This window comes from Lycorma delicatula, chromosome 1, assembly GCF_047948215.1.
Source record: "Lycorma delicatula isolate Av1 chromosome 1, ASM4794821v1, whole genome shotgun sequence".
NCBI lineage: Eukaryota > Metazoa > Arthropoda > Insecta > Hemiptera > Fulgoridae > Lycorma > Lycorma delicatula.
The window spans coordinates 225,505,214-225,523,039 of NC_134455.1; the positions used below are offsets into that span (position 1 = coordinate 225,505,214).

Below are 17,826 nucleotides of genomic sequence, written 5' to 3' on the forward strand. Positions count from 1 at the left end.
ATGAGTTCCACACTTTATTAGGAGTTAGATGTTCTTTATACATAGCGCATTCTCTTGACGGTGACAGAAACTATTACAAGCCGGATTAACACTAAGAATATTCAAATGTTACAACATTCAGAATTCAAAGAACATGCATCAGAGGATTAATGCTCTGAATGTTCCTACTCCTCTGTCCAAAACAGGAATAGTAATATGCCTTGACAGCATTAGGTACCACACCATTAATTTCAACCGTATTTTCCTGTCTTGATAAACTTAATATTAACAATTTTTTATTAGCTGATAATTTTTTTATGTTAATCAGCTTTTAATTTTTTAACTTTTTATTTTACAAAAACAAAATTTTATTTCTTTAATAATTTCAGTTTATACTGGCATACTTGAATAATTTTTAATTCATTTCTGGTATGAGAAAAAAGTAGAAAGTATCACCAAAGTAAAAGGTAGGATTATTTTATGCATTAATAAAATAATAAAAGTGTATTTTACTTAACAGAACTCAGTAGAAAAGTAATTATAAATAAACAACATAAACATCTTCAACAAAATCATAATCAAATAATTAATACCGCACCAGAATATCACCTCTCCAAGGCCATCTGTTACTCGTGAGCTCCAAATATCTGCCTAAAGCAACAGTAATTAAGAATAAAAAAAACAAATAAAAATAAATAGAATTAAAAAAATTACACTCCACAACATAAACTTTAATTACCTTTAAAAGTTAAATTCATTTTAAAACATCGCCTATACTTCATCCCTTCTAATAAAAACCCCAACATACTCCTACCAAAATCGGTCATTCATAAATTCATCCTCAGCAAGACCATTTACACAAAACCACTTATTTCGTATAACCCTTAAAATAAAACACTTTAACCCCCCCCCCTCAAAGTTATACCTCAACAACCCTATTAATACTTTGATACGCTGTTATCTCTTTCTAGTGTGTCCTTCCTTGGTAGATTCTCAAAATAATTTTGAATAATATTAAATACATCTTTCCCACTCACCAGACACAGTAAGTGTCATCGCAAATCAGCTGATTTCGAAGTCAACAGTTCTAAGGTTCAAATCCCAGTAAAGGTAATTACTTTTATATGGATATGAATAATAGATCATGGATATCGTAGTTCTTTAGTGGTTGGGTTTTAATTAACCATACATTTCAGGGATGGTCGATCTGAGACTGTACAAGACTAGAACTTTATTTATATTCATACATTCATCCTCTGAAGTAGTAGCTTACGATGGTCCTGAAGGCTAAAATAGAAAAAAAGAAATAAATCTTTCCTAAACACTATAGGTAACACAAGAATCTTCCTATTTTCATTTTCTGATGATTTTCATATCTATTTCTTCCAAAATTGGATCGTGGTTTGGATTGTGGGTCATTGACAAATATTTCACAATTTAACGATAAACTACCCCCATTACATTCTTCTTAGTATACATTTTCTGTAACTTCTGCACAATACCATTTAATTTCACCCTAACATATTCCATTAAAATTACATTTTTTATAATTTCATTTTAAAATGTAAACATTTTATATCTTTAATAATTAAAATTTTATACCGACATAAAAGCAGTTAATTTCTCATTTCTTCCTGATATGACAGAAAAACAGAATATATTATCGAAGAGCAAACTAATATATTACTACTTAATCTAATTTGCTTCATTAAGTTACACTCGTTTGTGGATGCTACTGGAAACAAACATAATCAAGTTATAATCGCTTACTGTTATTCATAAAAGGATAACATCTGTGAAGTAAAAATCTGAGGGATATTAAATTGACATTGCAAATGGATGTAGATATTATTACATGTTTTTCTTTAAATAATTAAACATATCGTCTAACTTTGTTTAATTAAACAGTAATTTATTCAATTTGTTATGAAAAGGAAATAATAAAATTATTAAAATGTTATAATTGAATAACTGCAAGTAATCTGATATGAGTTACAAGTCATACCCAAAAATGCCATAGCCAAAATCAAGAATAAGTAGACCTCACATGTAGTTTACCGGAGAAAGTGAAGAGTAGTGTGGTCTACCAGTTTCTTTTATTGATCCAAATGTACTGCTACACATAACCACGCCAAGATCACTTATAACTGCAGGATATTTAACCCAGAAAACTATAACTTTTGGTGTGGTTGCGTAACAAACAGCATTTATGTTAGACAAAACAATTGTAACTATGTCTCTTACATTTCAGGTGCTTTATATTAAAAGATAAAAAGTCAAAAGAATGATTGAGTAAGTAATCTAAAGCAATAAGTTACCATGCCCTTTTTATTGAAAAGCAATATGTTGTATCCATTCAGTCAAGCCGGGGGAAATCATCCCAATAATAATCTAAAGATTTAAACACATATTTTCAAACTGGAGAATCAAACCAGCTTTGTCAACCTTAACTGGTAAAACTTTTGTAAGAATTATGATTTAATTCAATACGCCATGTACCTTGTTTTTCAAGGATTCTTTTTTTTGTCGATACTTACAGTCCCAAAAGATTTTTTATATATAAATTATTTTTAAACTAGCTCTACCCGCCACGCTTCGCTGTGGCACATTGTGGTTGCATGGATGAGAAATAAGAAACAAAACAAAGCATACGTTTCATAGAAGTTTAATTTTCCAATACTTGTGGATATACAATATTTTTTGTTTTTCCACTGTCTGCGTAGATATAAAGGCTATCTGGTTTGCCGACTCGGGAACACGCTACATACAGTTGTCCATGTGAGAAGCAATCCGCATCTAAATCTAAACCACACAATTCTAAAGATTGACCTTGAGCTATATTGATTGTGATTGCAAATGCCAATCGAATTGGGAATTGCAATCTTTTAAATTAAAATGGTGTATCGGTCGGGATTATGGGTATTCGAGGAATGAGGACATCTTCACCTTTGAAAGACCCCGTTAAAATCATTGCTTCCACTACGTTATTCATCAATTTCTTAACTGCAAGTCGCGTGCCGTTGCAGGGTTTTGGCTGATTAATATTCCGCAACAGGATAATTGTCATTTTTTGATCGATCCGTTGCTAGAATCAATCTAATGAGGAATGTTTTCCCAGTTCCTCCTGGTGCATCCAAGAAGAAGGTCCCTCCAACTCCGTCATTTATCATTTGCATTATGCGATCATAAATGCCTTTCTGTTCACGCGTTAATTTGGGAATGTTTGATTGGACATATGACTGAAGATCACCAATGTTGTAACTCTGTTCACGGCGTAAATCCACATCAAATAAAGCAATCGCAGCTCGGATGGGTGCTGGCATTCCCAATTGACTAAGAACTTTATTTGCAATAGCTAAGCACTGGTCTTCAATATTTATCAATGCTTCATTGTTATGCAAAATATGTTATGCAAAATATCCTCAACCATATGCGATCGATATCTTTCCCATAACTCTGTTGGAGATGAAGGGAAGCAAGCGGTCAATATAATTGCGAATAATGCGCGAATTTGGTTTGCATGTGCAGTGTTGCACGCGTCATTAATACATATATCCCACTGTTGGTCGTTTTCTAATAAATTCAGAACTTGGTGAAAGGCGCAGCTCAATCACGACACGATCACACAAAAGTACCTCGATTAAAGTGAATGTTTAATTCAGATTGTGTAATAATCTGAATCAGATGCAAGTACATACGTTGTTTTTTTTTTGTTAATAAATAATGTAATTGGGAACAGGTATTGTTTCACATGTTACTGCGATTGTCGTTAGCTAGTATGGCGAGTGTTCCCATCGCTTCCGCCAGATGGCGCGGTCACTGGTACACAGCTGACCGTTAAAAAAACTCGCGGGTATGTGACTGATGCGAAAAATAGATAAAAACAATCTTTAATGCGGGTTATATATAGTGCTAAAATTTGAGTTCAATCAGTGGCTGCAAAATAAAGCCCTTAAGTCGTGCGAAAAAACACATAATTTTAAATGCTTACAAAAGCAGAGTAATGCTTACAAATTACAGAATAATCAAACGGCGTTGATTTCAGTGGTTAATAAACTGCTAACGTAAGTAGAAGTTGTGCTGCTTCAGTGTACATCGTGATTCTCGAGTATGATTCTACTAATGAATTACGGTCTCCAAAGAAAACAAAACCCCGCAGGTCAATTGAGCAAAAGGGTGAGATTTTGATAAAAACGCGATTCGTAAAAAAATTACACGAATTTGAATTATTTAGAAATAGTTTAGCGGTGTATTATGGAATGCAAAGTTGGCGGGAGTTTATTACTCCCTACTTTATCGCAGAACCTGGACAGAGTCCCTTGCTGCTGGATGATTCTAATCGGGCTTGGTTTTTAAAAGGGTTATTTTATATCTCGGATCTAATTTTTTCAAGTTTTGTGTATTATTATTTTAGTGAATTTAAGACGGATTTAATTGCATTCCAATCCGGTGTATTATGTCCTTTGGAAGAGAATTCGGTTATTGTCTTCGACAACGCTTCTTATCATTAAACGAAAAGAATTCCAGCCCTGTTATAAAGAAAAACAATGTCATCAAAATGTGGCTTAGTTCAAAAGGAATAATTTTTGAAGGGGTTTAAGTTAATGTTCAGTCATTGCAAAGGGTTTCGCGTATTAAAAGTAATTATAGTCCGTATAAAATTGGTTTGACACACAACTCCATATTGGTAAGTCGCGTTTTTATTCGGCTCCTAACGAATATGTTTGCCGGCCTCCGTGGCGCGAGTGGTAACGTCTCGGACTTCAATCCGGTGGTTCCGAGTTGGAATCCCGGTCAGGCATGGCATTTTCATACGCTATAAATTATTCATATCATCATCTGAAGCAATGCATAACGGTGGTTTCGGAGGTTAGAAAAAACAAAAAAAAACGAATACTTAGTTGTGTGGTTTCAGTGTTACTATTTGTGAATTTTATTCTTTGCGTTTACATGGCAAAGAACGCTAAATGACCAAAAAATGATTGTTTGGGCATATATATGTAAAAAATAACCTAACAAAGGATTTTTTGGTCATTATGTAGGGATATTATTTTCTGTGTATTTGGTTATTTCGACTTTTTTTGTTTGCATAGTCTTAAGTCTATCTGGGCTATAAGAAAGTTGAGTGTTTTAATTTATTTACTGTAGGTCATCCTTCTTGGTGGCTTTTCTTTTTGTTTTGGTGTTTTTTTGTTTTTTTCTTGCATTGATCTGATTGGTTTTCCTTTGTTTACATTTCCATCTGATTTATTAGCCTCTTATTTATTAAAAAACTGTACAAATTAAAAATAGATAGATAGATTTATTAAAAATAGATGAAAACAATTTTTGATGCGGGTTATATATCGTGCTGAAATTTGAGCTCAATCGGTGCAGAACATTTTGAGTTTTTGATGCCGTACACAAACGAACTTAACATTTTTATATATGTAGATTAATAAAGATAAGTCAGTTATCGACTTGATCTTATAAATTTTATTGCTCGTTTGATCTCATTAATAATGATTTTTCTTCCTCTTCTTCTTCTTTTGTTATGGCCGCCTAAGGACAACGTGACAATTTCATTTCCTTCTCCTTTGTTGTTTTCTTATCTTCCAGTACTCTTTCATCTTTTCACTATGCGTTTTTTCCTTTCCTCGGACCACTCTGTTCCATTTTTCTTATCCTTCCTAACTTGGAATTGTTCTATTTTTTGCACTTCCCTATGAAACACATTTTTTCCTATTATTTCATCCTCTTTTGTGTTGTTTCTTCTTCATCTTTTTTCTGATTTCTTTCATCCAACTTATTGTTAACTTCTTTTCCAAAGGTACTTAAAAATCTGTTTTGTTAACCAGTTGCCACAGATGTGCCCAAAGAAAACCAATTTTACTTTTTTCATTCTTTCAGAAATTTTTTTACATTTTTATATACTTGATCATTACTTCTTATTTTCCAGCCTTCATTGGTTTCTAGTGACCCAATATTTTCCTAATAATTCTTTTCTCTATCAATTCTAATTCATAAAGATTTATTACAGATTTTCATTACAGAAAATGTCAAGAAATATATACTAAATATAATATATATGTGAAACTTTTAGCCAGAAATATTTTTATTCAAATCAAATAGTAAGATTGAAAAATTACTGTTTCTAACCTACAAGTAAATATGAATTTTAGCCTGAATTAATAATCAAGGTGTCAGAAGTATGACATAAAGAAGTATAAGCAAAGAAATGGATAGGAGCCCGGCTTAATTCTAGAGCACTAGTACCCCCACTGTCTCTTATCTGAAATATTCTGCACTAGAATGCAAGCTAAAATAAAATACAAGACTTAAAATTTTCCACATCATACTGACTGCAGTGCTTATAAGATTAATTTGTTTTAAGAATGTGGAGTGACCACAAATATAAGTAAAAAAATATTTTATGTAGTATGTATTTTAGGAGGATAGAAGTTATTTCTCAATCTACCAAATAGGAATAAATGGTAAAATGAAAATAGCAAATGTGTATGAATATTGTACCAATTTCCAGATTTTAATAAAAAATTAAGGAAATCTTCTTTTAAAAAAAAATCATATGAAATTAATCAAATACTAAGCCTAAATTTAAGTTTAAATTCAGCTTAGTCATTGTTATTTATATAAAACGTCCCGAAATATAATATATTACTTTTTTATTACCATATTGATATTTTTTTTTACTATTTATTGTTGTGAAGTATTTTTCTATAAGTAAAACTAAAATTTGCAATATTATGTAAAGTAGAATATGAAGTTTATTAATTAATTAAACAAGAAGAACATTTAAATTAATTAAACAGAAAATTTCCAACGTTTCATTCTCTGTAATTTATATCACATAACTTCACATAATAATAGCTAACAAATATTCCTCACTTTCATTTTATTCTTCATTTAATCTTAATTAATTATTAGAAATTATTTTATACATCTACTTCGAAATTTATTAATAAACAGATGTTAGAAATAATCAATAATCAAACTGAATTGCTTGTTTAACTTAATGGAAATAAGTACTAAATTAAATTCTTAACTTGTTTAGTTTCAGTGAACACCAAGTATTCAAACAAAATACATTGTTTTGTATTCACTAATCATTTATCAATGAAAATTTCAATTCATCTTTCATATTTTAAATTTAGATTAATTACAAATATATTATTTTCAGGCGCTGCAATTTGGAGTAATAGTGGGTCCACAACCAGACATGACACAATGTGCTTTGAAAAATGTATTACTGGAGCATTCATTTGCATTTTCTACAATTTTATTCTTCTTAGTTCCTATGACCATCATCACAGTTTTATATGCTCTCATAGGATTGAGGTTACGTCGTTCAGCATTACTAAAAAAAACTTCTGGATCTTTTAGCAGTCATCAGGAAAACCGTAAAGCCAGCTGTCGGCATCACTCTTCACAAAGAGTCTTAAAAATGCTTGGTAAGTTACATTTCATTTTGCTAATTAAATTGGCAATTGTTATACTTTTGAATGGGATTATTATTTAAAATGAGCATTTTAATGAATTTTATGAGTTTTTTCAATTGTTTCTAGTTCATTTATAATACATCCGATGGTGCGTTGTATTACATAAATTGGTGAAAAATGTACCTAATTCAGAAGTTTATTAAAAACGTTAGTGCTTTTTAATTTTAGCATCAACTTCTCAAAATTAAATATTTATAATAATATTTTTTACCTAATTTGGGTGATGGCAGAAAAATAAAACAAAGTATTTACTCCAAATTTAAACAATATATATATATATATATATATATATAATATATACACATACCCACTAAATAATAATTACACAAACAAGTTACAACTAAATAACCAAAAGGTTATTAAAATTATTCTTATTTTTCTTTAATTAATTGCTTTATGCTTTATAAATATCAACATCATTAATTCTTTAATTATTGTTTGTTTCTATGGAGTATGAAGTGAAGGCAGATATATTATTTTACTATATTATATTAAAGTATCTGATTTATTTTTAGCCTTTTTTTTCAAAATTCTCTAATAGAAGTATTTAAAAAAAATAAATAATAAACTGATCAAAAGAAAATGGTTCATCTCCAATATACTCTCAGCAGTAAATTGCACATTATGAACTCTCAATTTCTTTCTATTTCTTCTCTCTATTTCTTTTATATTTCTTCAAATATAAGGGAATTTCAAGTTGATTCTTCAGATATTATTAAAAATTCAATAAAGCTCGTGTAACAGAATAGTGAAAATTGTATTATCGTAAATATGTTGCTTTTAAAAAACATTTTATCAAATTTATTAAAATTCTTAACATCGTACATGGTAATAGATGTTGTTAAAATCGTTATGAAAATATGTAGCTACAAAGAAACTTTATAAAAAAAAAACACCATGAGAAAAAATCCCTTTTAAAATTATTTTATTTAAAATCCTGTTTTAAAAGAGGTCGTCAAATTAAACTCCCAACAAACATTTGATGTCAATTAAACATTCTTGAACAAAGCCTCAAGAATTATAATAAGATTTCAGAATAAGTTTTTTAGATTAAAGTAAGATATTTTAATACTTCAATAATATCAGGCTACATATTATGTAGTTACATGATAATCCTAATCTAAGCGATTGTGACGATAGAAAAACGAAAAAATTGTTTAAATTTTATAAGTATAAAATGTAATTTTTTTTCAAAACTTTTTCCATAATTTTTTCTTTAAAAAGACTACTCACAAATCACTAGCGAAACTTTCTCTGTAAAAAAGTACAGGAATAAAAGAAATTACTCCATATTTGATGAGTAAGGCTCGAACGTGCTTAAAAATAATTACGAGATGAAATGACAATCACCTTTTACTACCGATTTGGATAAAAATTATTCAATATTATCTATGAAAGATCTTATAATAATGTTATCTATGGAAACATCAACTGATAATTTTTTTTCTAGATGTATAGAAAAAAATCTGCAATAATGAAGAAAAAATAGCCTTGTGATAAAAACAACTAAAGATTCTAATTGAGATCTATACGTAATACTATCGTAACTTCTACAATAATTAAGATGTCGTTTATAACTGATTTATAAATATTTTTCGTACATATGATCAAATGATGATGATGGCTTATAGTGTATATAGAGTTCATTACTTTAATTTTACTTTTGTTTAGTGGAGATTTCTTATAAACAATGAAAATAGAGTAATGTTTTGATAGGAGAAAGAAGATAATTTACTTTAAGAATCCTAAAGAAAAGTGTATAAGTAGGAAATTAATGTTGTAGTAACATTAATTTTCTGTTAAAATTAACAGATAGAAAGAGCTGAAATCTTCTGGTTATCATGAACCGGTTTAAATAAAAATTGCATATTGATTTTCAAAAATATTAAATTACGTTGGGATTAAAAAGTGACACCGTTTCAATGAGAAATCAAATAAAGTGATAGTAACGTTTATCTTATGAAGTAAGCTGATGATACCTTGCTTAATTTTTCATTCACCCCTTAAAAGAGATGAAAAACCAACACTGAAGCGCTCAATATTAATTCCACGTTTCAAGAAAGCAGGAAGAGCATTCTTTTCTCGAAGGAGTATTTTGAGGAACTGAAAAATTACTTTCATTAAAATTCCTTCAGACGTAATATTAATTAGAGCTTGATAAGGGGATCGAAACTGAAAGAGCTGGAACCTGAATCTAGCTAGTACGTACCGAGTGTAAGCTATCTTTAAGAAGAGAGTATTTCTGGATTTACGCGTGAACTATAGATAATAACTCTAACATTGTGTCGTACATTTCGGGTTTCTCTTTTAACCACCCTTAAATATTTTTTTATTCCACTTCCAAGAGAAAATAAAAAGTTTTAATAATCGGTATTTATTTCAGTTTTAAGGATTAAATCTGTTTTATTACAGCTTCAGAGTTCAGAAATGTCAGTAGTTACATATGGTCAGATTGTGGTAGAGAGTGAATCGTTTAAGTGCTCTTACAGAACTGTATCGAAAAGTAACTCCCTTTTTCGAGCAGCAAAAAAAAAAAAATAGTGGATTCCCTACTTAAGATTTCAAATTAATGGAAAAATTCAGAAACTTAAAAGTTGTTGAGAAAAACTCTGCGATGAGAAGCTGAAGAAAAACTATTTAGGTTAAAGAAAACATGCATACGATAAGCTTAGTAAATATTAGAAGAATAATAACCAAGATTAAACGAGGAACAAGTTGTATAATTATACAACTTCGTGGGAAGTACTTTAAGTAACTTTCAAGTAGTATTAAAATTAACAGGTAGAAAGAGCTGAAATCTTCTGGGTATCACGAACCGGTTAAAATAAAAATTGCATATTGATTTTCAGAAATATTTTCGTAAATTTTTGTGTGTTTCTCATTTAAAGGAAAAGAAAGTAAACAATTTAATTTTAAAACTCAAGGATTTTTAGTTGTTATTCATATCAATTGCTGACAATAAGCTACTCTAAAACGTCGGTTAGAATACGATAACAAAGAGAACGTTCAACAGCCATTTAGAACAATAAAAATCTACAACAAACATTATTGTTTGACAATTTTTATAAGTAGTTGCAAATATTTAAAAAAATACTCCATTTACAAAGGCTGGGATTAACTTCTTTTTTTTCAATTTGTGAAAGGTTTATTAAAATTTAAGTAAATGTTTACCTTATATAAATTCTGTTTAAATATGAGTTATTTTCAATAAAATTTTAAGAGTTACAATTCTTTTTTCCATTATATAAACTTTCATTATCCTAATATTTTTAAGTGCAGTTGAAAAAAAGCAGTAGACTAACGGCTAATTCAGATGTAGAGTTTAAGTGGATCAGGTTATATTTTCCGGAAATTGTTCCTTAAAATAAATTGTCAGATTATACGAAAGCGATTATTTACTTATTAATGAACCTTGAAAATATACAAAACGAAATAAGTCTCAAATAAATACGTCTCAAATTGAAAACCTCCTCTTCTACTTTGAAGTCGGTTAACAAAGAATCTGCTCGGTAGAAAATTACCCCTGAACGGTTCGTTTGTTTTTAATGAATCATCAGGTTGAATCAAACTCCGTCTGTATGTGAGCCAAGACCAAGATTAATAGTTGTTTTATTGCCTCGTAAATTGCAAATGTAAAACCGAGACAAATATTCACTAAAAAATTGTAACATACAACAATCAATAAGAAAACTAATAACTCCTCATAGTATGTATATTATGTAGAAAAAACCGAAAAGGGAGCCATCCGGAAGAAAGTAAAAAGTACTAATAAATAAAATGAAGTTTGAACATAAGTAATGTAGTTTTAAAAATGAAATATTTTGTCGTTTTTGGCTCACAATTCTACCAAACGGAGAATTATGGATTACAATTCTATCGAAGGTCTGTGCAGGATAGATATTCACCTCAATGCTTTCACAGCCAAAAAAAGAATATGACGAATTTCATGTACTGACAGACAACATGAAAAACTCTTTCGTTCGTTAATCTAGTGTGTCCCAAACGCAAACGGAAAAGTATGACTTCTTTTTTAGCGGCTGTCTCGTAACCCTAGTAATAATGATAATATAGTATCATTAACCGCTACATACTGTCGAAAACACAATCTGCTATATATTTCACAACGTTTTCAATCGACTTCTCTCCTAAGTACAATCGGAATCTATGACAGGCTTTTTCGTAGCAGCTGAAGTCTTTTTGGTGGCTACTTCGTCTTGTCACTACCTAAAATTCTTATATGACTGGTAATTTAACTGAAACTGTTGGTTGCATTGTTGTTATTAGAGAAAGATGCTTAAATGTCATAAAGTTTAGGACGCATAGTACACTTGTGTAGTAGTACGTAAATGGCACTCAACAAAACGAAGCACAAAGAATATGGAATAATAATTGTGATTATTTTTATCAGTAAAATAACAATTTTCTGAAATTATTTTTTCTTGATATATAAATTATATTAAACCTAATGGAACCGAATATTCGGGAAATGCTTTTAATGTTTAAAAGAAAAGAGGGAAACTTATAACTTTAGCAAAAATCTAATTTAAGATTTATAAAAATAATAATTATATGCATTTCGATAAAAGACCAGTTTCTATTTTCTTTAATTTTATAATTAAAACAAAATAATTTTCAAAATTGTTTACTATTAGCTAATTTGTGATTGAAGAGTAATCATTATTATGAAAATAACATCTAATAATTTTTATTTTTATTTTTTTATTTTATAATTTTTATTTTTTCGTTCTTTTTTTATTTATTTTTATTTTTATTTTATTAGATGTAGTTTTCTAAATGTAAAATCTTTTGTTATATTCGGTTTATTACTTAGAGTGATCAAAAAATAGGCTACAAAAGAGTCCTGTCGCAGTACAAGTAATCATAATACTGATCTACAATTACAATTTTTCAACGGTCAAATCCACGCCTCTTGATATTACAAATTTTTTTATAAAACATTTCCTGTTTTTTACAAGAATATGATTTTTTATTTAAGGAAGTAATAATAATATAAAAGCAGGTGGGCTGACCAAATAGCAAGTGTACTCACTAAAGCGACTCTCTGACGTTATGAAATAAGGATTTATTTGTATCGATAACGAAATTGTTTTATGTAAGAGATCCAGGCTTTACGAAAATTTCAAAGGGTAACTTTGACCCACTTTACGCTAAAGACAGTTCAATATTTGTTTTTCATTTGAAAATAAGTACTTTTCAAGTCAATAAATAAATTACAAAATTACAATTAAACTTATAATAATTAAGATTATATTTTTAATTTTTTACACAAAACATAAAAACAAATTAATCGGAAAAAACTTATACGTACATGAAAACGTTATAAAGATGAAAGGTATAAGATTTTCCCTTTCCTAAAAAAAATTATTGTAATAAATGAAAAAAAAAATTATTGTATAGAAATGTTATGGTAATAAAAAGCAGGGTTTCTCCGAATTCAATTGGTTAGTAATAACTGGGAGAAATTGTATTCTCAGAGTCAGATTAATAAATTTCTTCTTTTGTTTAATGCAAATTACTTAGGTAACATCTTAAAAAGTATATATTCATAATTTATGGAACAAAAGATATAAATATTAAGACATGTGGTATTACTTGTGAAAAATAAAACTTTTATTCGTATCCGATTAAAATAAATTGTACATCGTTAACCGTTTAGAGTTTCGTATAAATATAAATTGATTTCTGATTAAAAATTTTTTAACTTCTATTGCACGATAATTTGGTGAAATGGAAGTGAAAAATTTTAATATTCAGTATAGGATTAACTGACAATAATAATTCAGTTAATTTAACACAATAATTTTTTAGACTTTTTGTTTAGTCAATTCATTTCTGGCACGACTATTTAAATATTTCTTTCAACTGTTCACCTAATAGCTTCTACGTATAAAACTAGATTAACTGAATTACTTTAACTGCATCGGCAAACATATACCTTAAATTAAACCTAAACTGCAAAGATAAGAAATTTCGTTATAGTTCTCAAACTATTTTTTACATGTCAGTGACAGATGATTGATCACAAAAAATAATATATTAAAAGGCTTATAAAAGGAAATTAAGCTAATTAATTAATGGTTAAGATCATAATTAAAAAATAGAATTTTAACATGTTATCTACTAATAATCTTTAAATTTGACAGATTTCGTTAAACTCTTTAAATCAGAGTCGAGTGCCGATAAGAATTAAGATTTTAAATGGGGTAAATGCTTTTCTTGATGAAAAGGCAGAAAAGCTTTTCTCAGCTTTTCTTACAATAATAACCTACACAAAAAAATTAAAATTCCTTTTCTTCATACATTTTGCTAAGATATTGATTGACTCAACATTAGGTGTTTATTCCTAGACATTAAATTATTTCTGTATTGACGAGCTGTCTCCATTAGAGGCTTATTAAATCTGTGATCTGTGTATGATTTTTAAGTAAATCAAGAGGACTTTGAATTAATTGAATTGCAGAACAAAATTATCGTTGTTGCGATCAACACTTGTTTTGTTGGTAGAGGATAGTACTTCTAATGTTTAAAAGCTCAATCAAGTAATAATCTGACTTATTACTTGACTTATGATCAACTTAAACGTTTCTCTAATTTGGTTAAGATAAAAAAAAAAAAAAAAAAAAAAAAAAAAAAAATTATAAAAAGAAGATATAAAATAAATGATAATAATATTTATATAAGTTTATAATAATTTATATTTTATATTTATATTTATAATAATTTTATATTTCAGTATATTAATAATAATGTTTATTTACGTGTTTAAAAAGTTACTAATTAACGAAGTTACTAACGTTTGTCATTATGTTAATATAATTTTTAATAACATTACATTCTAAATAGGAAAAATAAGGAATTAAGAAAGCCACAATTTAATGAGAAATGAACTACATTAATAAATCTTATCATTTTGTGCAAAAACCCAACTAATTTATTGCCCCAAATAAACTTGAGTAGATATGCAGTATAAACGATCGGGTGAGATAAATGTTTTGTTTTTCATATTATTAAAGCTTAAAAAGTAATTCCATATGCCACTATAAGACAGTTTAAAAGAATATTTACGAAATATAATTGTTGCTCATTATTTATATAAAAAAATTAATAGCGATATTATTTATTACTTATCTAATCAAATTTAACATAATGCTTGAGAATTAAAACATTAAAGATATTTTATGATTAAACGCAGCAAAATTCATTTTACGCCGTTAATGTTCAAAATTATTTTATAAGGCATTTAATTAAAGATCGTGGATACCGGTGTTCTTTGGTGGTTGGGTTTCAATTCACCACACATCTCACGTATGGTCGAACTGAGAATGTACAAGACTACACTTCATTCACACTCATACATATCATCCTCATTCATCCTCTGAAGTATTATCTAAACGGTAGTTACCGGAGGCTAAACAGGAAAAAAAGGCATTTAATTAATAGCAATTTACGAAATTTTCAACATCGTTGGATGAAAAAGAAGGTTAAATTTCAATACGCATTGAAAATTAAGAGTATCACGACACGGGAAAAACTGAGTCTAAAGAGAAAGTACTGCGACCATAAAATTTTCTATTCGACATTTCAACGGATTTATTCGTTCCCGGAGGAGAATTCTTGGGAATCAAAGAAGTATTGTAAGCTATATTTTTGTAAGTTTGTTTCTGTGTGAACGATATGTCTCTTGCTGGAATTAGAAATCCATTCGAAGATCTTTTCTTGGAGCTTAATATTGATTTTAATATTTTTTCCAAGCGTTTTTTCTTTTACCTAAGATTAAAACAGTTAAAAGAAGTCATTGGACATAACTTTCAACCATTTACACAAAATTTGAACGTTCTCTTAAATAAACAGGATTGACAAAGAAAAAAATATTTAAGTTCACAGATTAAAATCTGTCGATAAAATGTTAATGGGATTCAATTAATTCCAATTTTTTTTTCAATCAGTTCATTTATTTATTTTATCACTTCTTTCTCGACATAGCAATATTTCGACTTGCCTGTTATCCGTATATGAAAGATACCAGAGTGTCCCATATAAAACGCAACCCAACCTTATATTGGTAGGAATTGGAATAATAAAAAGGTATGTGTAAATGTAAATGTAATTTTTATTATTATCATCCATTACCTTAAATTTAGAGTAAATGTTGAAAGTGGCCGCCATCTTCTTGAATACAAGCTTCAATTCTTTTTACAGCGTTTCTTGCAACTTTTTTCAAAGTTTGTGGCTGGATATTTAATACAGCTTGTTCAATATTGACTTTTAATTGTTCAAGTGTTAGTGGTTTGTTGCTGTAAGCTTTTCTTTGAGGTAACCCCATAGAAAAAAATCCGCCGCAGTCAAATCTGGAGATCTTGGTGGCCACAAGCCTCGACCGATAACAGGATTACCAAAGAATTCCTCAACGAAATCAGAAGTTGAACCTGCGTAGTGCGATGTCGCACCGTCATGTTGTAGCCAACAGTGTCTGTCTTCCTCTTCCAAGAGTGCAATGAACTGAAATAAAATATCCTGATATCGTTTTGCATTAATGGTGTACTCGAAAAAAATAGGACCGATTATTTTCTTTCGCGATATCGCGCACCACACGCCCAACTTCTGCGGGTGTAAGTGTTTTTCGTGATAAACGTGGGGATTTTCAGCACTCCAAATTCTTCTGTTTTGGCTGTTTACGTAGTCATCCGAAAGAAACCATGCTTCATCTGTGAGAAATAAAAAATCCATAAAATTAATTCCCTGACGCAGAAATCGACGGAACCATTGACAATATTGTAGCCGTTTTTCTTTGTCGGGCTCCAGAAGTTGATGAACCGTTTGAATGCGATAAGGTCGTAATTGTAATTGTTTGGTCGCCCGATGAACAGTTGATTTAGACAAATTAATTTCAGCAGACAAACGTCTGATCGATTTATTTGGGGAGGCGAGTAATCGGTCTTTGATTTCAGTGACTGTATCTGTATTCAACACTGACGCAGATCTTTTGTGTACCTTGTTATTAACAGAACCAGTCTCTCTAAATTTTGCAACTAAACTTAATACTGTTGTTTTGTTAGGAGCTGGTTTATCTGGGTACTTATGGCGAAACAAATCTTGCACTGCAACCGCTGATTTCGTACTGAAGTACGACTCAACAATGAAAACACGTTCACCTAGCGAAAATACGATCTTTTCTCTAGCAATACACTGAACGTTATGATTGTTGTTGTAACGTTATGATTGCGTAACGTTGTTACGCATTGTTGTTACTATCGGTAGTGTTCTACTGCGTCGCCGCGATGTTCAGATGTTGGACGAGTTCATTTCAGTAACGAGTAGAGGAGTAAGCTTGACTTTTGAAATTTCATGGATGAGTGATTGATGGGTTGCGTTTTATATGGGACACTCTGTATTTCCTGAAGGTGGCCGAACCATTTGTTTAATTTTGCTAAGTACGAGATAAAATCAACAAGATGCAAATTATTTTTCTCAAAAAATGGTTAACTTTTTTGAATCAATTTGTAAAATAACGTACTCTTGTTTTTTTCTACATCTTTCCGATTAGTTGATTTTTACGAATCTTTATTGTTAGTTTTACTTCTTTTATTTTTTATTTACTTCTTTGCTACTACTTTATTTATTTTTTCTTAATCTCATTGTATAAGGCCTACATTCCAACAGTACCGTAAAATAAAATTCAAATTAATAAAAAAATAAAGAACATAAATAAAAATAATCAGGCATAACATTCGATGGAATAAAAAACATAACTCGTTTAGCAGTGTAATTTAAAACGCAATAAAATCAGATAAAAAAAATTGCAAAAAATCACTATTGTATACTGCAGAAGTCTAGGTTATTTTTGGCTAGGTATTGCCTTTTTAATGAATATCATTATGAATATCAACTTAAATCATTAGGATCTACGAATATATTTTAGTTAAAGAGTGCTAGACAGTTAATACTAAGGTAACTAATTACAAACACGAAAATGTGTTTCGTACATATAACGAGCCCTTGTAATAATTTTATGTTTATTATCATTCCATTTATATAAATACAAGTTACAGCGAAAACAGTGGATATGTTTTAATCTTGCTGTCAGATGTTTTTAGTAAAATAAAATTTACAAGATTAGTTGAATCTCTAGAGATTTATTTCATGCTGCCATTAGTCATATATAAAGTATTTTAATCAAATATTAATATTAAAATTCATTGTGAACGAAATGAATGTCACAGTTCTAAAGTACCTAAACTGTTTGATATTTTTTTTTTTTTACTTTACGACATAATTGTCTTTTGAGAGAACTTGGACCTTATAATTTAGAAAAATAATTAAATTTGCGAAA

The 17,826-nt window shown here is 29.3% G+C and overlaps 1 protein-coding gene across 1 annotated transcript in view; it reads left to right on the plus strand.

The window, feature by feature from the left end:
• Nucleotides 1-17,826, plus strand: part of LOC142317767 (pyrokinin-1 receptor-like) — a 173,583-nt gene that overhangs the window by 90,980 nt on the left and 64,777 nt on the right. The window contains exon 3 of the mRNA XM_075354317.1: nucleotides 7,157-7,427. Coding sequence (XP_075210432.1) covers nucleotides 7,157-7,427 — 271 coding nt within the window. The remainder of the gene's footprint in view (nucleotides 1-7,156; nucleotides 7,428-17,826) is intronic.